This window comes from Dermacentor variabilis, chromosome 3 (genome assembly GCF_050947875.1).
Source record: "Dermacentor variabilis isolate Ectoservices chromosome 3, ASM5094787v1, whole genome shotgun sequence".
Classification (NCBI taxonomy): domain Eukaryota; kingdom Metazoa; phylum Arthropoda; class Arachnida; order Ixodida; family Ixodidae; genus Dermacentor; species Dermacentor variabilis.
The window spans coordinates 170546027-170573147 of NC_134570.1; the positions used below are offsets into that span (position 1 = coordinate 170546027).

Sequence of the window (27121 nt, forward strand, 5' to 3'; positions counted from 1 at the left end):
ATATTAGTTTTTGGGACTCTACAGGTTCCAGCTCTTTGTTTTTCTATCAAACAAGACATGCGCAGGCGGGCACTGCTTAAAGCGGAGTATCGTTGCTTTCGCGCGGGTTCCATTTATAGGCTCTAAAACAATGCACAGGGAACAATACCAGAAGGAGTAAGAGTTGTTTTTTGCTCTCATTCGTCCTTGACGAAAAAAGAAAGTAGGGGACCCTTCTTAAAAAGGGTCCTGTTTACTATTGCATGTGGATCGTCACGCAGAACGCTCTGAAGCCTGTATCTATGGCGGCTGTCCTGTATATGTTAACTGCTTTGCACATTGCGATCGGTAAGTAGTTGTAGAACTCTTCTGATTTATTTCGCATCAAACTTGAGAACGTCTTTCATCAACGCCGTTTTTCGACGCCTTGGTGGCGAGACGACGCCCACATTTGAATTTCAACGTGAGCCTAAAATATCGAGTGGAGTCGGCAAGCTGTTTGCCACAAGGTCTTTTCGACGTATACGCTGCGCATTTACTGTAGAATTGCTGCAAGTTGCCCGAGTCGGAATTACTTCACAGTAATTAATGCACGAAGGACACGAGAAGAACAGTGGAGAAATAACGACATTAACGCAGCAGTCTCGCAACAAAAGGAAAGTTTTTGCCACATGCGCCAGTGTTTAAAAAGGAAAAAAATTACAGTCACGCGACTGTTACAGCAAAACGAACATCCACGTCAAAGGATCTCGCATGCCAAACGAAGCATTACAATGCGATGAAGGAACAAATACTTGTCCGGATAAGAACATCTGAAAAGGGCAACTTCTTTTCTGGCCATTGCATGCATAGCTGGCACACCTCACTTGGGATTGTGGAACGTTTGCATGATTTCTCTTGTATCTTTATTTTATTTCTAAGCAGGATGCATGTTTCTTTTTTTCATGTTAACGAGTCACGTTACCTGACCTGCAGTCGTGACATAAATTAGTGCTGCGTGACTAGTCGCGGAGCTCTTCTTGCACGTTTTCGCAGACGTCTTTGAGGCTTGGGAAAAAAAGTTGTTATAGCACGTATTGAACAACAAAAGGCTGGTCAGGGATATTTCAGGATCATGTACACTTTTCTCAGTAACTTTTGCTCTGAATATGATACTTAGTGAAGTTGAACAAGTAATAGCTAATGTATTTAAGCTTTACTGAGAAGACAAAATTTCATTTTTGCCTGTTTTAACGAAGAACATGATCTCCTTCATGCTCAAGAATTCAGGAATTTGGCGTTGCGTTCGCTCCTGATCTTAAAGGGCGGAAACACATACACCACATATTCCTTCAGGCACTACGCGAGCTGGTTTAGTTACATCGCGCAATAAAATATTTCACCAGAGAATGCAATCGAACCTTATACGAAACTTTACCTATGCCAGGTATTGAGTACGGTTTAGTTATTTATATACTTTAGTTAATATACATACTGCGTCCCGATTAGGCTGTGAACAAGGAGTGCAAATCACATGCACATTACATCTTAATGATGCGAAAATAACTGGAACTGCATAGTATGCCAGATCAGTACAAAATGAAAATGCAAGCCAACGAAGCAAACTTGGCTAACGACAATATAGGCAAGTTGTAATCAGTAATCAGCATGTTGCCTCGTTATACATTTATTATACTATTCTAGAATGTTTACGAATTCTGACAATCAAAAGCACCTATTTCTACAAGGCAATGAATCGCACTGATAGACTGTGCCTGAAAAAAAAAGGTGATTGACGCGTCTGTCAGAAGAATAGGTCATCATAATAAACTGAAACGTGCATTCTAAGAAGCGATGGTAGCTTTGTTGCACTTTCACAAATACATGTCCATAGATGTGCACAGGCTTTTAAGAAATTACAGTTTCGCTAGAAAAGCGAACAAACATAGCGATAGCAAGCACGTGAGGTCACTGCTGCTCCGCAGCGTAAGCAGCACCCCGGAGTCTACCTGGCGCCACTTCGGGCGTGACAGCGAGCGCCTATGCGGTGAAACTCTGTCCTATGTGTTCTGGTGGCAAAGCGCTCGTGCACCTATGCACATGCGCAAAGGTGAGCAGATGCAAGAAAACGACGTCATCGATTAAAGAGCCGTGACGCTCATCCATCAAAGGTCATCCGCCAAAGTACCACCTCTAGAAAAGCTTCAGCAAAGCGTCAGCACCGTTGTCACATGTAGACACAGGCTACTACCATCTTTACTGCTGTTATAGGCATCGAGGCTGCCGGCCATGATTTCTGCGGAATTGCATTCTAAAACAAATTATACCTAAATATCTTCATTGCCTGAAGTATATATTATTAGGAGTACAATTCCTTTAATTTCTCCCCGTGTCGGAATTGATTCCTACAACCACCGAAGAACTTGCTTGATAAATAACCCAAGTGTTGAGATTGCAAACTGGTTCGCAAGGTACTGGCTCTACATAACTACATCACGCCTAGCGACGCCAAAGGAGCATGTGCTTTTAGGGCTTTGAAGATCTTGAATGTGGCGCTCTGGGCCCGTATTCACAAAACCTTTTTACGCTAAAAGTGTTCGTGCGAGCCAATGTGAAGTCATTACTTACGAAAAACAGTACTTATAACGAAAAGCTTTTGTGAATGCAGCCCCTGATTCTTATGTGTGACAAAGTGAACAAATTTCTACTTTTGTCATAAATCCAACCCTCCGCAGTTCGCGTTTGCTTGCACTATTTGTGTTAGTCACCATGTCTGATTAAATATAACGCGTTTTTAAGCTGCTGTTTATTCAGGTTTGTTTTAAATTTATACGCAGATTTGTTGCAATCGAATGTGGGTAAAGCTTTAATATATTCAATGCTACACCAATCCGCAAATCTGTCAATTTTCTACCTTTCGATTTGTGTTGATGACAGCAAAATATTAACTGCATATTTCATCTTCAGGAGTGCTACCTGAAATCCACGCCTTCAATGCGCGACAGTGGCAGTGTCAACGTGACATTCATATGGGCAAGGTAGGTTACCACAATTTTTCATATTAGTCTACGTACGAGAGAAGAGCGTTTCGAACAGAAATACGCGCGACATAGCGTGTTATGTATACTTCAATGTTTAGAGAGTTTAAGCGTGTCTGGTATTTCGGTGTAGGAAAGGGCCTTGGCGTGCTACCAGATTACCGGGCACTGGTGTCGACCTCTTGCGGCGTTTGCGCCTTATAGAGATAGTTCTTATTCCATGAGTGTCCTTGTCGCAAAAAAAAAACAATAAAAAGGCAACGTGCTCCCGATTACGCCACTGCCGAAAACTGCAACCAGCAGCTAAGAAAAATTCGCTTATTTACTGCGATATTACTTCTGCGCTATCCTAGTTTAGCTCTGCCCCACCAGGTTGCGCCGCCAATACGCCTGCTCACACTGCTTACCCGGTTCTCCTTTGCGTATACCAGAATACCGGACATGGTAGAACTCTCGAATGTTTGTGTATTTTCGGTTTCAAAAGAGATGAATTGTAAGCGATAAGCTGAATTTTTTCTCGCGATTGTTTTCTGTTTTGACTGAGGAGTGTCAGTAAAAGCAAATTTGCCAGAGAGTTAATACAGTAATCACCTTGTAGCTGGCATTCATATGCGCTCCAATCCATCAAGTTAAGATGATGCCAAGGTCACCTGCCACCTAGCATACCTCTAGTTGTTTGTTGATTGCGTTAGTTTTGCTTGTCATTTCCACGAAGACGAGAGACTGGGAGGAGGGGTGCAAAGAGGGGTCGAATGGAGCGCTGGTCCTGGTACTTACTGTCATCCCACTGCGGTGAATAAATCATGCAAATTAGCTGACTTGAATACGCGCATCTACCTTGTCGGTTTTAAGCGAAGCTTCCTATGCGAACGATCCCGGACAGTGCTCACCATGGCTACCGCTGCTGCGGCTGTTTTGCCAGATACCCTGCACGTGTAACATCATTCTTATTACTCGTTCAATTCAATTCAATTCTAATTCATTATACTGACATAAACAGTCTGATTCGACTGTATGTAGGCGCTGGTACATTTACGCTACCCCTATAGATGAGCAGAGGTTGATTCTATTCTCTTAAGAATCGCGCTGTAAAACAACAAATGATACCTAAATCTTCTGAGCACCGTCAATCGCATAATTCATTCATATTAAGAGAAGATTTAATGCCTTTTTTCCTGTCGTTCGGCGCGTCCGCCCAGTCGGCATCTTGCCGGTAAGGTGGCCAGTCTTGAAAAGCAGAACTAGGGGGGTGCGTCGGCAATTTTTATGATGTGTAAATGCAGGAGCATTACATATTGCTGAGTGTGCTGCTGCGTGATTTCGCTGAGTTTACTGTTGCGGGGAAAGGTTGCCGAGTTTAATGCTGCTGCGTTATGTTTCCGAATGCAATGCTGCTGCTTATGGGGTCGCAACGACGCAAGACGATAAACTGGCCATATTGCGATCTCTCAGCTGAGTTTTATTTGCTGCATTAAGACGGCAAGCTGGGCGAGTTGGTGATTGAACATGTTCCTATGGGTGGGCAGCGCAACCCGGACGAAGGACAAGAGGAAGTACACAACACGAGCTTTGCTGCGTTCTAAAATTAAGTAGTGTTTCGCGCGCATCGTGTTGAGTGTTCTTTCTCGATGACACGACTTTGCCAAACATTGACAGTGATTTTCCGAGGGGCACCATGGTGTTGACAGTGCCATGCTTCGTCGGTGGTGAGCTGATGCCTGCAGGCATGCTTTTCTGTCTCGTCTGATGATGTAGACGTGAGCTATTCAACTTCGGACCATGAAGACTCCACAGCGAATAGATTGGCATTACACGTATCATGCCAGATCTAGTGAATCACCCACCAGATCGAGCCAGTCACAGCCTCGTAGATATGTATTACTGTCGCCTGCTGTCCCGCTGATGCAATGCAACGCTGGTGCCGGGGTAAGCGCTTTCGACAACGGAGCGGCGGCAGAGTTGGTGGGCCATGGGATCAAATCTTCACCGCGGCTACTTTTCAATTCGAAAGCAGTATATGGCTCTAGAGAAGGAAAATCCGGCGTTGTCGGCGTTGGCGTGACCAACGATGGTGCAAAAAGTCCAAATGGTCCAAGTGAACCAATCGACGCCAACTGACGTCAATTACGGCAAAGTTAATTAAGGCATATCGAATTAAAGCGAAGTTAATTGAGACCGGTTTAATTAGGATGGATTTAATTAGGTCTCGCACCGACAACCTTCGGGAAGAGTCGGACCCTCGACCTTTGTTGTGAGCCGAACCCGCGACCTTCGCTGTAAATTAAGGGGAAGTTTAATTAACACGACTGAAAGAGCGTAGGCATCGTGCGGTGGTCCCACTACTTTCGCATTCAGGACAAGTAAGTGCCTCTTGATTTTTTTCTTTAGTTACGTGGAGATGGCGCAATTCGTGTGCTGTCTTCCGGCCCCGGGTTTTTGATGACGGCAACGTGACGCAATGAGCCAAGTAGCGCTCTCGCATTAAAACGCACGTCTAATCGATTTTACCTCAGAGGTGGTTTTTCACGAGGTATCTCACAATCTGCGGTTTGGCGGAAATTCCGTCCTCGCCCGACGTGACTCAACGCCGGACAGGACACATATATGAAGTCAAAATATACGTGCAGCGGTGTATATAAGCGCTGCAGACGCACCGGTCACCTGCTCTGTTCAATACAGAATTAGGCAATGAAACAACAAACACTACTTAAGTACCTTGAAAAGTACCTTAACCGCAACAAACATGCGCCCTCAAGCGCACCATTCCTTAAGGAACCTATATTTTTGTAGCTCTTCTTTTTTTTGGCGTTTGAAGCGACCACTTTGTCCCCGTTTTCGAGCGTGTACTTTCTCCACTAAGATGGCACTTGCTTTTGCGTAACCGACTTGCAGGCCGCCTTTGTCGCCAAACGTCGACTAGATCTTTGAGACGGAAGTGCTGTTGCGCGAGGCTTTCACGCCATCTGGTGTCTTATACGCGATGGTCGATGGTAGCACTGTGTCGCGTTTTTTCGCCGACTGGTCTGAAAGTTCCCGGCCGCGTTTGTGGAAGAAATCCGCTGTGCCGCCCTTGTCGAGTTGCACTGGAATGGGCCCTTCTTCCGTGGCTCACGTAGATTTCAGAGCCACATATTCATACATATTTGTGATTACTTTCCCTGTTCCTATATTTGGAACTTGGTGATTGCCACTTCTGCAGTAACCTAATATTGTTTAGAAGTAATATCTTTTTTTTCTCTCACTCTGGTATTTATTGGAGCCCAAGACCCCCATAACGTTACAAATCAAGTCAAAGTCTGTGCGCGCCGGAATTCTAAACGCTTTATCATAATTTCTGCAGTGGCTGCGCTTGAGCCAGCGACTCCTACAGTGATTCATTTTCGCAAAGCTACACGTCCGCTGTCTGAGTGTGTTACCTAGTACACAGTTCATATATTCGGAGAATAGATATTTTCTACAGGGGCGAACAATAAATCATGAACATAATCTGTGGCGCAGCGCGATTAAGACTGAATTTGCTCCACTGCCGCAAATTCGAATATTGTTTAAGAATAAAGGTAAGTTAGTACAAACGATGTACAAATTCGCGCTTAAATAGTTGTTTTTGCAGCGCAGCATACCTCTCGAGCATGTGATACTCATTGCAGGTGCGACAACATCAACCCTTTGATATCGCGAAACAGACCTAAGTCAATTGAGCAACCTACCATGTAGCTGGATATTGGATTCGGAGCAAACCTCCATCGTATTCAAATCCTACTTTCCTTTTACTTTGCGAAGCACAATGCACAAGTGAGGTTTATTTGAAAGGAATCAAGGCAAGCTTGAGACGGGGCAAAACGTCCTTCTCTTTCTCGTGCGTTTCAACCCACCCTTCTTCTCCCACTCATGCGCTACATTTACCGTATTATTTCTCCCTTCCTAGCCGAAGCCCGTCGGGTGAGTCAGTTGAGTTTCGGAGTGAAGGGCTTCAGACGCGTGACGTGTCTTGGCGGAGCATCGTCCATTGGGGTGAGACGCCTCAGTCGATAGTTTACCTCACTGAGCTTCTCAACAACAACGTACGGGCTTTTATAGCTTGCGAGAAGTTTCTGACACAGGCCACGTTTGCGCAGCGGAAACAACAGCAAGACTATAGATCCCCTGGAGAATAGGTGACATCCGCTGGTGCCTGTTGTACCTGTCGTGCGAAACCAGAGTACGGGTGCGGGCCAAGCATCGTGCCTCTTCAGCGAGGTACAGAGCCTGGCCGATGGAGAGATTGTCGTGAGTTCAGAAAGAAAATATGGTGTCCAGTGTGTGGCGCGGCGGACAAGCGTATAACAGGAAAAACGGGCTGCAGCCAGTAGTTTTGTGCTTTGCAGTGTTAAATGTGTCTGTAATAAAGGGCAACATTTCGTCCCAGTTATTATCGTCCGATGCGACATACATGGACAACATGTTCACCAATGTGCGGCTGGTACGCTCGGTCAGCCCATTTGCTTGCGAGTGATATGGTATAGAATGGCTAAAAGCTAGAAGCAAGCGCACAATCGAAGGAGGAGAGGAGGAGGCAAAGGAGAGGAAAGACAAGGAGGTTAGCCAGTGTAAGTACTAGCTGGCTACCCTGTGCTGGGGAAAGGGGTAAAGGGAATAAAAGGAGAAAAAAGAAGAAGAGGAAAAACAAAATTGACACAGTAACGCGAAACTACGCTCTACAACTTTCAAAGACGGTCGCACAATTCACATGTCCTTAAAAACTTCAACAGAGCCCTTAAGGCCTTGAGTGCCGAAGCCCGTCTGGACCAATGTCCTAGAGCTTTTTCCTCTGTAAAGGGGCGATTGTCCAGTTTTGCGAGAGCGGTCACGAGCACTTTTCTTCGCACTTTGTAACGGGGACAGTCACAAAGGAGGTGTTCAATCGTCTCCTCGCAGCCGCAGGTGTCACAAATAGGGCTGTCGGCCATTCCAATGCGGAATGAATAGGAGCTCGTGAATGCCACGCCGAGCCACAGGCGGCACAGAAGTGTCGCTTCCGCTCGTGGCAACCCTGGTGGTAGGCGGAGTTGCAGACGTGGATCCAATCTGCGGAGACGTGCATTCGTAAATTCACTGGTGATCCACAGATTCTGTGTAAGCTCGCGGGCAAGGTAGCGAAGACTTGTGGCTGCATCTGTTCTTGACAGCGGTATGGGTATAACCTGGGCACCATCCTGAGCCGACCGGGCAGCGTCATTCGCACTGTCATTTCCTGAAATGCCGCAGTGACCCGGTATCCACTGGTAGATGATGTTGTGTCCCTTGTTGATTGCGTGATGGTGGGGTAGTCGTATGTCTGCGACTAGTTGCTCATTTGGTCCATGGTTGAAAGGGGACATCAGACACTGGAGAGCTGCCTTTGAGTCACAGAATATGGACCATGAATGTCATGATTTGTGAACAATAAACTCCAAAGCAGCACGGATAGCTGCGAGTTCTGCAGCCGTCGATGATGTAATGTGAGATGTCTTGAACTTGAGGGTGACACACTCTGCGGGCATCACCACTGCTCCAGCTGAACTATTAGAGGAGACAGAACCATCCGTGTAAACGTGGATGCGTCCTCTGTGCTTTTCATGTAGCACTGAAAACACGGTTTGTTTGAGGGCGAAAGTTGACATGAAGCTCTTCTACGACATCTGCAGTAAACTGGCAGCCGCGGTCACTGTTGATTACTCGAGGAGGGCCGTGACGGAGAATGATCGAGTGCAGCAGAAAAAGGGAAACTTGGCTGGCGGTGGCACATGGTAAGGCAGCCGTCTCGCAGTACCAGGTCAGATGACCGGCAGCTACGATGATCCAACGCTTTCCTTTCGATGAGCGCCGAAAGAGACCCACGACATCAATTATAACTTGCTTGAAAGGAGACTTAGAAGGCGGCAGTGATTGTAGGAGTCCGGCTGGCGTGGTAGGCAAGTGCTTGTCGGCCTGGCACTGAGCGCAACGGGCCACATGCGTTTCAGTTGACCGACGCGTTCGAGGCCAGTAAAACCGCTCTTGGGCACCATGAAATGTACGCGCTGCTCTTAGATGTCCGGTGGTAGGGTCGTCGTGCATAGCCCGTAGAATAGGGTAGCCTAGCTTCTCCAGAACAACAAGAAGCAAGCGGGCACCAGTGGTTGCAAAATTTCTTTTGTAGAGGAGGCCATCTCGTACACAAAAGCCTTGTGTTGTCGAGTCATGCGCAGCGTTCAAAAGCGGCTGTAAGCTGAGGTCTTCTCGCTGCTCCTTCTCAAAGATCTCTTTATCAGAAAATACTCGCGCCAACGAAGCAATCAGGTGGTCAAAATTACCCGCATCACAAAGTGTCGTGCTTAGCGGCATCTCGAAAAGCAGTCTGTATCTGCGTGTCGGCGACCATTCTTGCTATAAACTATGAACGTGTACTCCTGGAGACGTAGAGCCCAGCGCGCGAGACGACCAGAGGGATCAAGGAGTTTGGCAAACCAGCACAACGAATGATGGTCAGTGACGATACGAGCGGAAACGTTGCGCAGCGAAAATGGCCGCTTGGCGTTCTTGCTCCGTAACCGTGTAATGGCGTTCAGGCTTACTTGGCGCGTGGTTCGCATAAGCAGTGACGTGCTCTTTCCAGTCGCATCGTTCAACGAGGACTCCACCGACGCCCACGCTACTCGCATCGGTGAGGATCTCTGTCGGTGCGGCTCTATCGAAATAGCGAAGAATGGGGCCCATCGTCAGTAGGAACTACAGTCGACGAAAAGAAGCGTCGCACTCATGAGTCCAATCAAATGCGGTGTCCTTATGCAGCAGACCATTCAGGGGATAGGCAACAGCAGACATCAGAAAACCGGGTACAAATCGGCGGAAAGAAGGGCAGGGGCCTAGGAAACTACGAAGCTTTTTAGCAGACTGAGGAGGCCTAAATGCTTCAACAGCTCCTCTCTTTTGTGGGTCAGGCCTGATACCATCGTTGTATACAAGATCGCCAAGCACCAATGTCTGCCGCTCACCGAAGTGACATTTCTTAGAATTGAGTGCTAGGCGGGCGTGTTTGATTCAGCCTAAAACAACTTTCAGGCGCCAGTTGTGCTCTTAAAAAGTGCTTCCGAAAAACAACGTCGTCTAAGTAGCACATGCAAATATCCCGTTTGAGGCGGCGAAGAATGGCCTCCATAAATCTTACAAAAGCAGCGTGTACGTTGGAGAACCCAAACGGCATGACGTTGAACTCTAACACGCCATCCGGGGAATAAATGCCGTGTCTTTTTTTTTGTCCGCCGGGTGCATTGGGATTTCCCAGTACCCCGATCGCAAATCAACAGATGAAAAGTAGGACGCCGAATGAAGGAAGTCCAATGCATCATCTATCCTTGGGAGTGGGTAAACGTCTTTCTTAGTAGTAGAAATGAGACGGTGGTAATCCACACAAAATCTCCAAGTTCAGTCTTTCTTGTTCACAAGTGTAACTAGAGCAGCCCACGGGCTGGAGGATTCCTGGATTACTCCTTTCTGCGACATTTCACGAACTTGTTCGTCGATAATCTTTCACTCTGACGGTGATACTCGATAGGGTTTTTGGCGAATTGGCTGCGCCGACCCTGTGTTAATTCTGCGCATGGTTCAAGACGCAGGAACGGACGCCGCGTTATCCGCCTGAGCAAAGTCGAAGATGGATAAGTGATTAGTTAGAATGTTCCGTAATGTACGGCGCTCGTCTGTCCTTATTGACTTGCTGATCATAGGAAGAATCTTTGAGTCTTCTGAAGAAGCGCCAACTCATTTATGCGGAACATCTGCGAGCACGGCGACTTGCGTCGACTTGTGCTCTTTAAAGAAAGAAAGCTTCGTGCCAGCGGGTATCACTGCGTTTTCGCCTGAAGGGTTGACAATCCGTAATTTAGAGCGTCGCTGAGCCACAGACACAAGACAGTTTGGTAAAAAAATGTTCTCCTTCGTGCTCGTTAAATGCACAGGCTCCACTGCGGCGTCAAAGGCCTGATGATTGCTACTAGCACAGCCCACCGAAACATACACAGCGGACAAAGCAGGCACGAGAGTGTCCTCACGGGCATGAAATGCATCATCCTGGCTTGGAGCATCCTGTTTGAGATCGCACAAAATATCGCCACTTACAAACTTCTCAGCTGTTCTGCAATAAACTGTGGTGCCGGACATAAAAATCAATACCCAGTATAACATCATGTGAGGATCGGCGGAGAAAGGTAAATTCAGTCATGAAAGCTTGACCAGCGAGTGACACTTACGCAGTGCCATCACCAACAGGCTGCAAGGAATCCTTACTTACGTCACAAAATCTTGCCACTTGGTTCCATTGAAAGACCACTTTGCGTCCTAATAACATGTTAAAAGCAAGGCTCATAACAGAAACAATAGCACCAGTGTCCGCTAACGCCATTGTAGACACACCATCAACAAGGGCTTTCACTTTGTTCATCAACATAAATACAGGCGGAGCATATCTTACAGCAGCGAATTTCCAGCGCCCTCACCTCCATTGGCCATGCACTCTAATTTTCCGGCAGTGGTGACCTCCAACGACGCTGTGGGGAAAGAGACCGGAGCAGTGGAGGTGGCGTCACGTACGGTCGGAAGCGGGGGAGCGGTTCTGGAACTTTCCTTGCCAAAAGGTGGTGCCAAAAGGCGATTGCGCCATTGAAGGTCATAGGGTGTTGGGCGCTGGGGCTCCAAGTTGATCGTACCGAGGCCTTTGACGATGGGGAAAAAATCGGGACATGTGGCCAATAACGCCACAGATGTAGCACGGAGGAAGGGAACGGCTTTTCCGATAGTCGTCAAAACAGTCAGGCACTTCAGCACGCCTAGGACGAGTGATTGGGTCGTAACGCGGAGCACTGCCACTCGTGGGACGTCCAGAGGAACGGGCGTAACGAGGACGAGATTGAAATCTCATATCCGAAGAGTAGGTGCTGCTCGATGCCGGTGCGCGTCGGTGCTGTGAGAAATCTGCGATGTTGGACGCGGCTGCTACACATTCGGAGGTGGAGAAGTGGCCGGAGCTTGTGGAAAGGAGGCGTCACAGACATGAGGCAGGCGACGTGCCGTCTCGTTGTGCCTTCGCGGACCTGGCGGTCTTGTGGTCGACGCCAGGTCAAATGAAGAGCTCATGTCGATACTTGGCACAGTGGTAACGTCGGCCAATTGTCCAAACTTTGGAGTTATTCGGCGCATCTTCAGTGCCTCGAACGTACGGCAGTGCTTCATGACGTCAGACACTGAAGCGAGACTGCGCTTGCCGATCAGGAAATTGTAGACATCTTCTGCTAATTCCCTTAAGTACGTTCCTGACTTTATCTTACTCTGACATTATTGCGTTGGATTGCTGGCAAAATTTCAAAATCTCCTCGTTGTAGGTAATTCACGTCTCACCTGGTAGCTGGGCTGTCTGTGCCAGGGTCTGTTCTGCGCGTTTCTTTTTACGTGTCAATCACCGAAGCATTTCTTTGGCTCAACGACCAGACGCTCCCGCGTCCTGAACAATTAATCATGGTTTTGAAACCACATCAGCGCAGTGTCAGTGAATGCGGAGATAACGTTCGTTAGTTGGTCGGTAGTGTCCCAGTTGTTGGACTTGCTTACTCGTTAATGCCCAAGCCATTCGTACACATGTTTATCTGCTTTCCAGACAAAACTGGACGTTCTCGGTATTAGCGCCACGTACCAGCAGGCATGGATCCCCGAGCAGCAGGCATCGGAGCCTGAACGTCATGTCAGCATCTCAACAGGCATGTCAGCAGGCAAAGGCGGTAGTCTAGCGAGGCGACGACTCCGGTGAAGAATAGATGGCTCCGGGTCCGTCGTTACTTCAATTACCCCGAATTTCCACCAAACCTGTTATGTCAGGAAAGAAGCGTGCTTTATTTAAAAGGAATCAAGGCGAGCCTGAGACGGGGCAAAGCGTCCTTCTCTTTCTCGTGTTTTTCCCCCGACATTTCTTCTTCCACTTCTTCCACGAGTTCTCGATGGTTATTCAAGAAGTTGTAATCTTCGCTTTGTGAAGGCTGTGCAATAAAATAATCTTTACTTTTGACATTAGTTTAGAGCAATATAAAAGGTAAACAATTGTGTATCAATTTGTCAAAATTTTCAATTGACTGCTTCTTCTAGAGAGGGAATTGTTTAATTCACAACTAAAGCAAGAGGTTGTTATGACTTCGTTGGGCATAGCGCGAGATGCTTAGTGTCAAATGCTATATTTAAGAACTTAGACAATTTTATTAGGCTACTCCACAGCGTAAAACCTTCAGGGAAATTTTAGTAATCCTTGCAATGTAAAAAATGTCATCAAACGCGAATTTTTCTTTGTCTCAAATGTCTTAAATGACGCGTTTACCTGACTAAACATTCCAGAAAAATTACCTAAAGAAAATGTGTAGAAGTTTCTGCAGTATATTCCGGATTCATTATATGTCCATCTCTCGGGAGTGCTGAGTTTAAAAGCAAAGTTTGCAAGCACAAAAAATAAATAGGTATGGTACGAATGATTAGATTACATGGTTGAACAGTTAACGTATGACCATCTCAAAAGATCTTCTTACATGCATAAATGTAGACCCCTAATCTTGCGTTTCTATTACCTTGCAAATCACAATGCATTTACCATATGTGCATTCTGTATGGTCATTCAGGAAAGAAATTATAATGTTGGCGTTATAAGGAATGTCAACAATAACTTATCTGGCATTACTAGCTATGCATCATGCCGGAAACCGATTACGAGTTCTTGTATAAGCCAATACCCAAAGTATTCTCACTCTCTCTCTGAATTTCAGGTTACTGCTTGCAGACTTCTGTGTTTCATGCCTTTTGCTATGGAACACCAACACTTTGTCTTCCTTAATGAGCTAGATGGAACACCGTGCATGGTAAGCTCAAAATTTCAAGCTCTTCATTGGCTAAAATTTGCATCAAGGGAACAGAGGAAACATGCATCTGACCAATTCAGATGTGTGCTGTTTACTAAACACATCCGTTCATTATTAAATTGCGCTTTCTGCGATATTAATGATCGCCAAGTTTAGATGCGCCAGTCGGTCGCATTTCGAAAACATTGCAGGCAATTTTCAAGGCAAACAGGCAACGTAACACATTCGAATGGCTACCACTATGCAGTAAACGCGGATAACGAGATAGGTGAGGGTTTTAGATAAGAAACTAGAAGTGCCGAATAGGAAGCTAGGAAATGTCACTCTGTGGAGATACTGATGTTGCCAACTCAAGTTGATAAGGGCTTTAGAACGCGCTTGCCTGCCGGGTGGTAAGCGGTGGAGATCTTGTGCTGAGTAAAGCCTGAGTGCAAAATGTCGTCCGTCGTTCTTGACCAGAAAGACTGGCCTCTGCCAGAAACTGCCGGGGAGCGCTATGCTTGACAGTTACATTAGCAAGAATGCTTGTCGTGGTCGCGCCCAGGGGCGTATATTGAAAATACAGAAGACACAGCGCCTTAGCAACTGCGATTTAATGCGATTGGCTGAAACACCGCTAGCGACGTTGTGATGTCACACCGTGATTATTGCCCTTGCATGTCGCCCACGATGGGTTACGTTAGATTAAGATTAGGTCAGGTTAAGTTAGGGTAAAAGGCGTTAGGATGGCACGGCCACACTCAGCGGTTACAAGGGCGTCGAGCGTCGCCGGTGGCATTTCAGCGAATCGCGTTCAGCCGCGGTTGATAAGATACCGTGCCTTCTAAAATTTTAACATATGCTGCCGAGGGCTACAGCGAGCGCGTATTCGGCAAGACAGGCTGTTCTCCTGGCTCGCAATATTTGATACAAGAGAACTTCTACCGGTCCTTGCTCGGCTTTAGGCACGAAGCAAACTTCTTTGTGCGCGTGTGACGCCATTTTTTATTTCTTGTATGAATTGTATTACGCCTAAGGGCAACCTCGCTAATAACAAGGAACGGCGGCAATATCCGCTACACAACTAGACGGGAGTACTTTTGTAATCAATACCGCTTGACGCAGTCAGTTCCGTCAGACGTCGAGAGCGTCAATTCCACAACTGTGTCGTTCAGCATCCACAAGACGGCAGTCGCTGCATAAACAGCTGATCGGCTCTACTCGCCATATTTCGGTTCTTTTATTGTGTGGCTCTTCAAGAATAATTGATGTCTTGGCTAACGAGGTGTACTTGCGATCAAAGAGCGTTCTTCTTTTTTGCGTGTGTATGGATTTGCTGGTGCCATCTATTTCTTTCCGAACAGGGCAGTCAACGCCTATTTCGAGAAAATTTCAGTGCTATTCGACATAATAATTTATGTTTCCGGTGACAGTGTTTTAGTTCTTTGGTGTAACCTCGTGTGTGCCTAACCTGTATGCTTTGTGTTTATTTATATAGTAGTCTTTTATGATTATTATCCGGTGCATTTTTCTGTACATGCCGTAATATAAATTAAGTTTGCACCATCCTGCACGGTTTGCGCTGCCCTGCACCGCACGGTGATAGCAGTATTTATAAAAGGATAATAAAGTGTGTAGTGCGCAAACGCACTTTATAGTGGTTGCTGCTCGCGGCTTTTTGTGACGTCACGTCATACACAGGCGTAAAAGGTGTGGCAGAAAGAAGCCGACGCATAGCTTAGGACTAATGGCGACAAAAGCGTAGAATTAGAAGTACTTTTTTTGTCATTTGGTGGGAAAGCCGTAATTACGCACAATCAGTGTGTACACGTCAATCAGAGTTGGGGAGCTTAGACGGTGCTTGACAGACAAGTTAAGCGGTCGTGGCCTGAAATTTTGAACCAAATACGGAGGACTAATGCGAAAATGCAAAAGAAACACATTGGAATAGCTTTACGTATTTGCGCCCCCTGCATGTCATTCACCGCCGCAACTGCGTTTTATTTTTGAGACTCAAATACTAGAATGTACACTTGGCAGCACGCACCAGAAGGACTTTCAGTGCACGGTAAAGCCTCCGCGTTATTTGTTCATTTACATGGTATATACTGCAGTCCACAAAAAATGGCCATTGAATTGCATCGCACATCTTATAATTCAATATGTTATTAGTACAAATAAATAATAATGCACAAATGAACAATGAATCGGCCGCTAAGGCGAAAATAGAGGCCACTCTTGCTCTCCGTCTATTCAGTTACTGTTTTTTGCAAATAACGCTATTTCGATAAAGCGCCGTGGGCTACAAATAACAATTTCACAATTTATGACATTCCACTTTCCACTGTTAACGTACAAATTCCGCAACTGATAACACCATCGCTTCAACATCTCTGGAAACTATAGCTGCTTAAGGCTTAGAAGAGGCTTCTAACTCAGTAGATCCCTTATATTCTAAACATTTACCAATAACATAGAAGAAGCTGTTGCAGGCGTAGCAACACCACCCGCCGGTTGCCAGAGTCAACAACACCCGCGAATACCAACTCGACCATCGAACAGTGGGCGCGTACCCTGTACACACGCGAAAGCTGTACTAGCCTTGCTCGATATAGAATCAGGCACACGGTTTCATTGACCTACATGACCAGGGCCTATATTGTGCAGGGATGGCGCGACTGAATTGTATTAGTTTCTGATAATTCAGTGGTCACGATCCACCGATTGTGGTGGCAACGCAGATTGGATCGCCACTCGAATGAACGTTTAAAAGCGCTAAAAATTAAACAAACTATGGCTAGAATGGTTACGGTAGCGCGGCAAAGAATTTGGAACAGGTTTTTCTCGCCTGCTTTTACATTTTTTTTTCTTACACATTTGACATTTTCTTTTCTGACAGGCAGTCTAGAATCCACTACAATGTTTTGATCTAATTGAAGTTATTATTTCGAAACTAGAAGCGACGCATTCATTTGTGTCATATCGTGTAAAGGCTAAACACAATTCAGCTGATACTTGACGTTCACCTGCGTGCCAAACGCATAAGGAGCCTTTCGCTTGCAGCTTCTTTGAAAAGTTGTGTCACATTCAGGCGTATGTGAAAACTTGTATGGCAGGCTTGATCAAGGAATATGCGCTATCCTGTGCGATCAGGCACTAATACAATCGAAATATTTGAATTAATCTACAACTAAAAAAAAACTCGCCTGTACATTTCTGCTTTCATTCCCAGAACCAATCCCCTTAAGGAGAGCTCTTTGTCAATACGCCGAAGCGTAGTCGACAGCTGACGCCATATTCATGCGCCGTGGGCATGTGGCCGCGGGAAAGAATCTCTTAACTGGGAAACATTGTTAGCTAAACAATTATATTTTTGTAATACCAGTTGTAAAAGCGCTGCATCGACATTCGTGCTGTCGGTACTTTACATACTTCTGACGAATTTGACAATTGATTTCTTGTCTTGCATTCCAGCATGGCTACTGCTATAATGGCCAGTGTCTGACAGGGGACATTCATCACAATTTGAAGCGTAGGAAGCGGTCTGTGAGGTCATTCGCAGCCGGATATGTTCTTGGAAGAGGCGTGGGAAGAGCTCAAGGCCGTCGACTTGCTAGGCGGCGTGGATTGTCGGGTCGGCGCTGAATCCTGGAACGCAATCTCGCTACAGGAGACTGAACGTTCGTCAGGTATAACTAAACGGAGGTCATTATTAAGTGTAAGAATGACTTGGCCTGCCTGAATCTTGGCCAATAATCATGAACGGGCTGGTAATGGTGGGGGGGGGGGGGGCATATGTGTTCGTAATTTGACCTATACGTAAGCATACTGTTAATCAGCACCAGAAATAAATTTACTTTCCTTGTCCGTACGGCTCTCTGTCATGCAATTACAGTGAACTGTTTGTATCTTTTACAGCATCAGGGTGAGAAAATTTATGAAATATATCAGCACTGCGGAATGACAGTACGTCCAGGTAGGATGCCTTGTACTTAAGAAGCACCGAAATAAACACGTCCTGCAACTCCATCTACTGCGGAGCAGAGCGATTGACTGATTTGTGGGCCCTAACGTCCTATAGCATTAATAGATAGTTTTAGAACTGCGTACTTTCCGTACGTGAGAGCAGTACGTTTTAGATAAAGCACATGTGCAGGACGTGAAACTAATGGCACGTTCTTGAGCGCGGGTACGTTCAAGGTTTCTCGCGCTACCTATGCTGATGTCGATTATTGGGGTCAGCGCATGACTTCTTATTTTCATAAAATGGCGGTTACATTGACGTAATCAGGCTAAGGATCATGCTAGCACGTTTGTATTGGCTTGGCTTGACTGTAGACAAAACACACATTTATTTTTGTCTTCACAGCAGGTTCCATGTCATGACACGAGCTGCCACATTCCGCAAGCTGCTTGCGTACTTCGTACGCACCATCATTGTGGTGTAGTGAAGCTGTCTAGTGGTGCTATAGCAGGTCACTAGTGGAGCACTCCAAAATAAGTTTGGCTATATCGATTTCTCTGACGCGAATCTAAGTATAATGCAAGAACACTTTTGCAGTTTACCCCCAACGATATGCGACAGCCGCGACATGAAATATAACCAGCGGCTTGAGCAGCTGGACGGCAGCCGCTTAGCCAAAGTGGCGCGTAGGGGAAGACATCAGAATGGGCTATGGTGGCTTTGACGTTGGGCTGCTGAATACTTGGGTGCGCACATAAAATCCAGGCCGCGGCGAACAAAATTCGAGAACGCCCGCCTACCTTGTATTAGGTGCACGTTAAAAAACCCAGTCGTCGAAATTATTGGGGGGTTACACACTGCGGTGTGCTGCATAATCATGCCTTAGTTTTGGCGCGCTAAAGCCCAGAATTTATATTGCTTCTTCAACAGGCCATCGTGTACATCGTCAGAGGCTGTGCTTTCCTGTCCGCACCAATGTTCCCCGTGCTGCCCATTGTAGTCCTGATCCTTTGTGTGTCATGATCTTGGCGTAACGTAGCGTAACCATCCGTCGCGCCGGCCGATCTGGGTGATTGTAGTGTCTGCGCAATTCGAACATAAACTATGGCCAACGGAAAAAAACAGAAGAAACACAGGCAGAGCGAGCGCTGTACTACTAACTGAAGTGCAGCTGGATGCGAGGAAACCACTATAAGTAAACGTAAATACTGTGCAAGCCCCTTGGAAACGGAGAGCCAGCATTCCGCATGCGAGAAAACAGAAGTAGGTTTAGTTTATTGTGCATCATTACACAAGGCCTGCTGACACATACGGTACCTGTAGCCTAATATATGTGAACAGCTTCGAGCAGTGAGCGCAGGTCTTCATTTTTGTGCATGAAGTAACTCTTGCAACGACCAAACGGTGAAGTGCGTCTGCAGTTTAGAGCGCGTAAAGGCGTATTCTAAGCGAGTGCACCAGATTAACGAATTTTTATAGTTTTTCAGTAGTTAAGGACCTTTCTTAGCCTCTGTGATGCTCACGCAGGAGAAGCCCACACACACAAGCTGTTTCACTGCACCATTTTTTTTTTTAAATTTCAGTTAGATTCGTGTCTCAAGCCATGCTCTGGAAGGCGGATGACACTCCTCAATAACCTCTTTGCACCTTGATGATAACTATGAGAACGCCGAACTTTCCTTCATCGTTGTGCATCCTTCTATGTTATCATCACCCCTCATCCAGCCTTTACGCCCCCGTTTCCTCCTCTCCCTGTGCACAGTAGGAGGCTAGTGCAGGCTAGCTCAGGCCTACCTCTCTGCCTTTCTTGTAATAAATATTCTCTACCTTTCGCTCACTCTCTTGGAGTCATATTTTGCGTATCATCCATTGCTTCCTACATATGAACATCTTCTGGTTAGCGGAACATTGTGCATAATATATTGTGAAGCAAAAACATTAAATCGTTTATTCGGCGAAAAACCGGCGTATTTAGCCACAAAACGGCACCTAAATTCTCACTGGCTGCGACGTCACGTGAAGTGTGCGCCTCCATGGAGCAGAGCGGGCAAAAGGGAACATCTGCTACCGCGCTGGCGTAACACCCTATTGAGAAATCCTGTTTAATTCATACGGGATTGTACAGGTTTGAAATGGGTTTAAGAGGGACTAGTTTGCAAACAATCAGGTATAAACAGGACCCGTGTACATGCAAACAGATCTGTATGGGATCCTGTTTGTCTCGCAAACAGGTTTAAACTGGACCCTCTGACATATAAACAGGTCTAAACAGGAGCTCTGTTTCGTAAATAAACTGGTTTATACTGGACACTGGCAACAAAAAGGTCTAAACAAGGACCCGTTTGGCCTGCAAACAGGTTTAAACTGGACCCTCTGAAATATAAACAGATCTAAACAGGGGTCCTGTTTGGTAAATAAACTTGTGTATACTGGACACTGGCAACAAATAGGTCTAAACAAGAAACCGTTAGGCCTACAAACCAGTTTAAACAGGCCTCTCCGACACAGAAATGGGCCTAAACAGGGGTCCTGTTTGGTAATTAAACTGCCCCATACTGGTCTCTCCGGCACCAAACAGGACTATACAGGGGTTTGTATGGCACAAACTTTAATCAAACTGCACCTTTGTAACAGCCATCCTGGATGTAATCATGCCATGCAATTTAATGCTTGAACTTGTATAGAAACTTTTCTTTGGCTGTCCAGACAATTTTAACACCTAGTAAGGCATGCACAGGGCCATTTTTTAGCTGTACAGAAATTGTCTGACCAATATCTAGCATTATTATGGCTTTCAATAAAGCTGCATGCTAGCCTTCACACAGACATACACACAAAACACTTGCAAGCAATGTCCTTTATTAACCTGTGTATATTTCATATACATCATCAATGCAGAAATGTTCCATTGCAATTAAGTACAGCGGAACCTCGTCAAACCATATCCAATTAAGCTGTATAGCTACATGCACAAACAGTAGCCACGCAACCTGAAACTCTGACAGCTAATGCTGCCATTGAACTTGATGCATTTTGTGACCACCTAAATCATAATAATTTATCTCGTACCTAGCTGTAGGTTACCATACACCTCTTCCCTTCTTAGTGCAAGATTTTCAGGATATACTGCAGATTCAACTAGAATCAACATTCTTCTTAAAAGCGCAATGTAAACCTAGCACCTAAAATGGAGAACGAATTTTCAGACACGACCAGGGTCAGTTCCATCTTGGCTCAGTGCAGCTTTGGCATGCAATTTCAGAAGGTGTCGTGTAAAGAGATTGACGTATTTACATGTCGAAAAGACAATAGTGCTTGGACACAAAACCTTTCTGTCACCAGACCCCTCCTGCTTGAAAAAAGCGATGATTTTTGCCCTGCAGCTCACACATAATTCTTGTTTGTAGCATTGGGTGGCTGTCAAGATTTAACTGCTACTGCATCAAGGTGAGAGTCCTGTCCAGAGAAGGCGCAGCAGCAGACACACATGCTGCAGAAGATTGGAAGCACTGGCAATTTCACGAGTTGTTGGAAATGTATCCCACCCAGGACATATTTAATATGGACAGATCTGCCCTGTACCACAATCTACTGCCTGAAAGGACTATTGAGTTCAAAGGGGAAAGTTGCATAGGCTGCAAGCATGCGAGATAGAATTTGTGTTGCTTTGGTTGCGAACATGACAGGAAGTGACCACACGCCTCTCTTAGTAATTGGAAGGTGTGGCAAGCCAAGATGCTCTAAGGCTAACCGACTGCCATCGGCATGCTGTATCGCAGTAAGAAAGCATAGATGATGACCAAGCTATTTGAAGAATATGTGAGGAACCTGGATCGCATCAGTGCAGGGAAGAAGCATCGTTTTCATGGTAGGTAATTTGTCATCATACGTTGAAGTGCAAAACCTCTCAGCGACAGACTCTCTACCTTCCAACACAGCCACTGTTGCACTACCTTTGATCCAGGGTGTCATCCGCACTGTGAAGCAAAACTACAAGAACCTGCTGTGTAGCATTCTGCTTGCGATGGAAGAAGGGAAATTCTACTCCACAGACTTCCTCGCAGCCCTGCATGCAGTTGCTCCCTTACTCGCGGTAGCAAGGAGAGCAACCAGCTGTGCAGCACTGCTTTGGTATGCCATGTTTGACTCATGAACGGGTGATGCTTGCGAGGTGGGACACGAAGGGACATTGAGGACAATCAATGCTTGCGACAGCCTCCTAGCGGAGGTTTTGAAGCAGCAAGGTGAAGCAAGTACCGTCCCATTCTGCACATTCCGTGACATTGACAGCAACTTTGCAACGCGTCCAGACTTAACTGACCACAGTGTTGGTATTGTTGCGCCACAACCATCGCTGGGAGCATGCGACAATGACGAGGAAGATGCAATGTCAGATTTGCATTGTCCAACAGTTGCGGATGCTGCAAAGCCATTGGATATTATGCGCCTGTTTGCAATTCAAAAAGAGCTGTTGGAGAAGCTTACACCAGTATTAAACAAATTTGAGGCTGCAGTTGTCTCGTTCAGGCTGCTAAAGTGTCACACTTTTTTCCCTGCACTCCAGAACAAAAGCATCTCCAGATGCATTTTTCATTGAGCAGTGCATCTGAACTTTTTCTAGGTACGTGGCTGGGGAGGGGGGCAAATTTCGTGTCACCTGTTAAACTGTACTAACAGTTTGTGCATACTTTTCCTTCATCCCTGCCAGGTGCGGTTTAACAAGGTTCCACTGTATAAGCTTATATATATATAAGCTCTGATAAACATGTACAGCTACATCAGCTATAAAACGGAACATGCGAGAGTCCGTACAATTACGGTGCGCCACATGTGGCCACAAGAACTAATTATGCAGGTGAATCGAGCCAGCAGGAGCACGTCTAGCGTGCCACCTGCTACTCTGACAGCATGTGCACAGCCTCACCTGATACTGGCATCAAAGCTTTTGCTTGCATTGCAGTGCACAAACGCCATTCTTTCATATCGCCCTACATAACGCACCGAGGGTTTTATAGAAAGCAGCACAACAAACTGCTTCAAATGGTGAACAGGTTATCCGAGACTAATATTTAATAGAAGTGTGCTGTCAAGCATTCAAGGAATTGCTTAAATGCTTGAGTTTCGCATGTGCCAGAACAGTAGCAGATGACAAGCCACACGCCCCAGCGTTGGCTCTCAACGTGCATATGCAAGCAGTTTGTCCAATGGCCGCTTCTGACACTCCTTGGAGCTCGGCCAGTTGTGTTTTCTTTAAAAGTGGATGACTGTGTGCATCATTCACAGTCAACCTTTCTCAAACATTTCAATCCTGAAAAGCTAATATATTGCTAACTTCTTCCAGAAAACAGTGCATAACAATCTACAGTCACATCATACATCTTTCATTATTTAGAAACTAAAGATCTTACAACCGGATTCACTTGTGATGCAAATTATGTGTACAAATCAAAGCAGCAGAATGCACTGATATTCAGAAAAACCATGAATGACCTCTTTCATTGCACACCTTTAGGTTAAACAATTTTACAAGAATCAGTATGTATTTTTCGCACAATTTGGTCATGATTGAATGCATAGGCGTAAAGGCTAATAGGAATCTAGGGTGTAAACAAAACAATTTGATAAGCAGCAGTTCAATATTTCAACAGAAGAACAACACAAAAGAATGTTAATATCGGAAACATTCATAAAGGACCTGCGATACTGTTTTGCAAACACAATTTCTTTTGAGAATCTAACATAATTATTAAAACAAAAATTAAAATTACTTTTAGTGTTTATATCACTTCGTACACAATTTCAGGTAAACGCTCCGGCGAATTCAAACAATACTCTGCCACCTGTCTTTCTGGCACAAGGCACATTAAAACATGCTATCTGCAGCCATTGTGCTACGCACTGGCAGCGTAAATATAGTAATGGGCAATAGTTAATTATCTAAGATTACCCTATGTATGTGCTAAGCTGCTTTGAAATGTAAATTACGTCTAAAAGAAGCACACAAACATAACAGAATAGAGACTGGTTGCTATCAGTACACTCAGAAAAAAGAATTCTTGGCACCCATTTATTTAAACAAGTCACTGTTAACAGATATGTACTATATGTGCTGCCCCAAGACTCGATGCAGTGACATTGTATAATTGCAAAGTAGATAGTGCATAAAACAGGTGGTGTAAAAGCAACTCGGCGCTAATTTGGAGGATAACCTGTTGATATGCATTTGCCAATGCATGTGCGAGTGCAATGTTGTTCCCAAATATTTAAGCAAAACTGCGCAATGTAGTTCTGTATTTTGTAGACAAAAGCATAAGTTGACATAATTCACCTGTTTCTTTTTACAGTAAAAAGAAACAATTTCTTTTGTGGAAATTCTTACTTCATTCTTCATAAACCATGACAGAAGATAGTTCAGTTCCTCATGGACAAAAAGTGAAAATCAATGTGGTGTCGTCTGCGTGCATTAAGACTTGTGAACTCCTTAGTACCAAAGGAAAATCGTTATTGTATAGCATAAACAAGAGAATTCCAAGCACATGGCACAAACCTAGTTTTGATTGGGCCATAAATGCGCAAAGTAAGTCTTTCAGCTTTAAGAGTGGAAAATATAGGTGAAGTGCCAATAATGCCTAACTCGTTTTATTTAACTTTTTGTGTTTGTCAGTGAGGGAAACAAGCCTATGTCACAGATCACTCAACTCTGCACCTCAAGAATCAGTATTCCCAATTTACACAGTAGACAACATGTGCAAACATTGACACACAACTATGCATTTATATAACTGGGAATGGCCAAGATTAATTAAATGGCCAGGAAATACAGAATCGGGCACATTTTTATATATCACATGACGTAAATCTGCAAGCTTCAGTGTTTATGACGGCTAAAATGCATTTGCATAAAAGCAACACACGTACCACACAAGAAAATTTGCATAGCATCTTGCATGGCATAAATATAATACAAAGAATATAGCAGCATTTTTCTCTCCTGGTAGGAATAGAAGCACCCTGATGAACTTAAGCTATACTACGTAAGGGTGAGGATAGCTTGCAACAGTCAAATGTCCTTGTAAATTTGCCTGTATTTTGAGCCAGTTTCAGACTGCGGGTCTACAGCAGTAATGAATGCGATATAGAAATGCATGCATTCCCAAAGTTTTAAGACTTCCCTGATTTTAATGTCTCCTTCATGATCACACGTACCTATCCCTCAAACATGAAATCAGATCGAAATTTTTAATGCAGATAATTTTGATGCGAACGCGGCAAATGGCCCAATGAATGAAAAAGCTAGCGTCTTGTCATCTATAGCAGCGAACCGGCTGCCATGCCACGAGCGGGTCTCAACGAAGTTCCCATTGACTGCGATGCCACATCACAAGCGTGCCTCAACAGAGCAAAGCGGGTAAAAGGGAACTCCTGCTGTTGTGATAGCGTGCCAGGTGCGTGAGGGAAGAGGGCAATGCTGTGATGCCTCGTCACTCTCCCTCTCAGAAGCCTGTGTTATCCGTGCATTCCTTGTCCCTGCAATCTATCGCTTGCATTCTAACTGCGCCTCCGTAAGGTGAAATCAAAACAAGCAAAGCGTCTCAACGCGCTTACTTGCCCGCGAGGAGTTCATAACTCAAAGGACCACTCAGTGGCGATCAACTGGACATTATAATGCTTTCGTATTCACAACTCATAAGAAGTGCTTAAGATTCTTTGCTGAAAAGTTTTGAGGATAGTTCCTTAGTTTTGGATGTTGTTCATAAATTGAGGCCGTGCGAAAAGAGATCACCAATCATTTCGTATAGTTTAAACTAGTTAAAAGCTTTACTTTTTGCTCGTGCAACAACACATCTAAGCTTAGTATTATGTACTTCGTCATGTTAAATTTTGTCAAATCTTCCCAGTAACCTTGAACACAAGTAAAAATTTTCGCTGTACCTTAAGTAATCACAAAAGTAGGCTCACAGCTGCCCTTAAGAAACTGTCTACTATTATTCAAGGGCCTTCTGTTTTGTACTGCAATAGAAAGCCTATCATCGAACATGTCTAAATGTGCAGTGGCTTCTGTGGATGTGAGTAGACGTTTTTAAAACGGAATGTTCAGACCTGTGCAGTGTCGTTTTAAAACTACGTATGTACGTCCACAACACAGATTATTGGACACAATGGCAATGCCTGTAAAAGTGAGAAGCTAGTAGGGCATCGGGTACTAGCAGGAATGCTTACTTTGTGTATATGGCACTGAATTTATGACCCTAATACAGACTCTCAGCATGTAACTGGTTGCATAAGTCATGTTTTTTGTCACTTATTTATAATCTGACGTGTTTCCTACAGGAGCAGTTTGGCTACTCAATTCAAGCATATTGTGCAGTCGTCAAGCAGGCACATTGTGGTAAAGAATGGCTACACTGGTGTTACGATGACGCTTGCACACCTTAAAAGTGCAACAACCTTTCAACACCTTGAATAAGACAGTGACCCTCCACAGCACTCCTACTACACAACTCACACTCACACGCGAGTCAGCATGTCAATAGAGAATACCTGTACCTATCAACCAATCACTACGTTCGTCTGCACAAAGGCAACGCTACTTTTCAACACGCGCTTACTTGAAGTAAGAAATCACTCTCTTACGCAAAGAAAAGTTAGAAGTGCATAAAATACTATTTCTGGCAATACAATATAGTATCCAAGCAAAATAACTCCCCCTGCATGGGTTTTGGTTAAGTGATGGCGCACAGATTGGTTGCATTGTTTGCCCGTCGAGCAACACCCCATGTCATTTGTGCATCGCATCCAGAGCCAAATAAAAAATTTCTTATTCGTAAAATACAAGCGTGCCAGTTTCCTTCAATGTGGCGCACAATTCTGACCAAGGTCTCTTTCAGTGCTACTTACAGCTGTCCTCTATCACACCGTCATGTGAAACACTTGAGCTTGCTTTTCATTGCTTTGAAAAAAAAATATAAGACACTACATGTTTTAGGTAAGATTTACTGCTGTGTTGAAGGCTTTGTTGGTGTCAGTGGACGTTAAAGAAAACGCAAATCTGCAATTTCTGGTTGCTGTCTAATACTGCTTAGTGTGTACTTATGTCACATTGCTGCCTGCTATGAAATACCAAGGTTTCATTGTGCAGGATGAATTCTTCTTCAACTGTGAGGTTTTCTTTCTGAGAAACCTGTATGGGCTTCCTTTCTAGCTTTGTGTTACCGCTCAAATGGATGACAATTTTTCTCTTTAATGTACTTTCCACCACCTTTCAGGCTGTGGAGGTGATTTGCCATATTCTGTGT

At 45.0% G+C, this 27121-nt stretch overlaps 1 protein-coding gene across 2 annotated transcripts; it reads left to right on the plus strand.

The window, feature by feature from the left end:
- The first annotated feature begins 236 nt into the window (after positions 1 to 236).
- LOC142574318 (uncharacterized) lies at positions 237 to 17877 on the plus strand. Of its 2 annotated transcripts, XM_075683435.1 has the most exons (5): positions 237 to 327; positions 2926 to 2996; positions 13790 to 13882; positions 17336 to 17550; positions 17780 to 17877. In XM_075683435.1, the coding sequence occupies exons 1-4, from the start codon at positions 243 to 245 to the stop codon at positions 17504 to 17506; spliced, it is 420 nt and encodes a 139-aa protein (XP_075539550.1). In that variant the 5' UTR covers positions 237 to 242; the 3' UTR covers positions 17507 to 17550; positions 17780 to 17877. The 2 variants fall into 2 exon arrangements, with proteins under 2 accessions (XP_075539550.1, XP_075539549.1); XM_075683434.1 differs by lacking the exon at positions 17780 to 17877 and having other exon boundaries at positions 17336 to 17756.
- The last annotated feature ends 9244 nt before the right edge of the window (positions 17878 to 27121 follow it).

Coding starts and splice junctions, on each gene's coding strand:
- LOC142574318 (XM_075683435.1), top strand. CDS start 243: ATGTGGATCGTCACGCAGAACGCTCTGAAGCCTGTATCTATGGCGGCT. Junction 2,997..13,789: donor GTGACATTCATATGGGCAAG/GTAGGTTACCAC, acceptor TCTGAATTTCAG/GTTACTGCTTGCAGACTTCT. Junction 13,883..17,335: donor TAGATGGAACACCGTGCATG/GTAAGCTCAAAA, acceptor CTTGCATTCCAG/CATGGCTACTGCTATAATGG.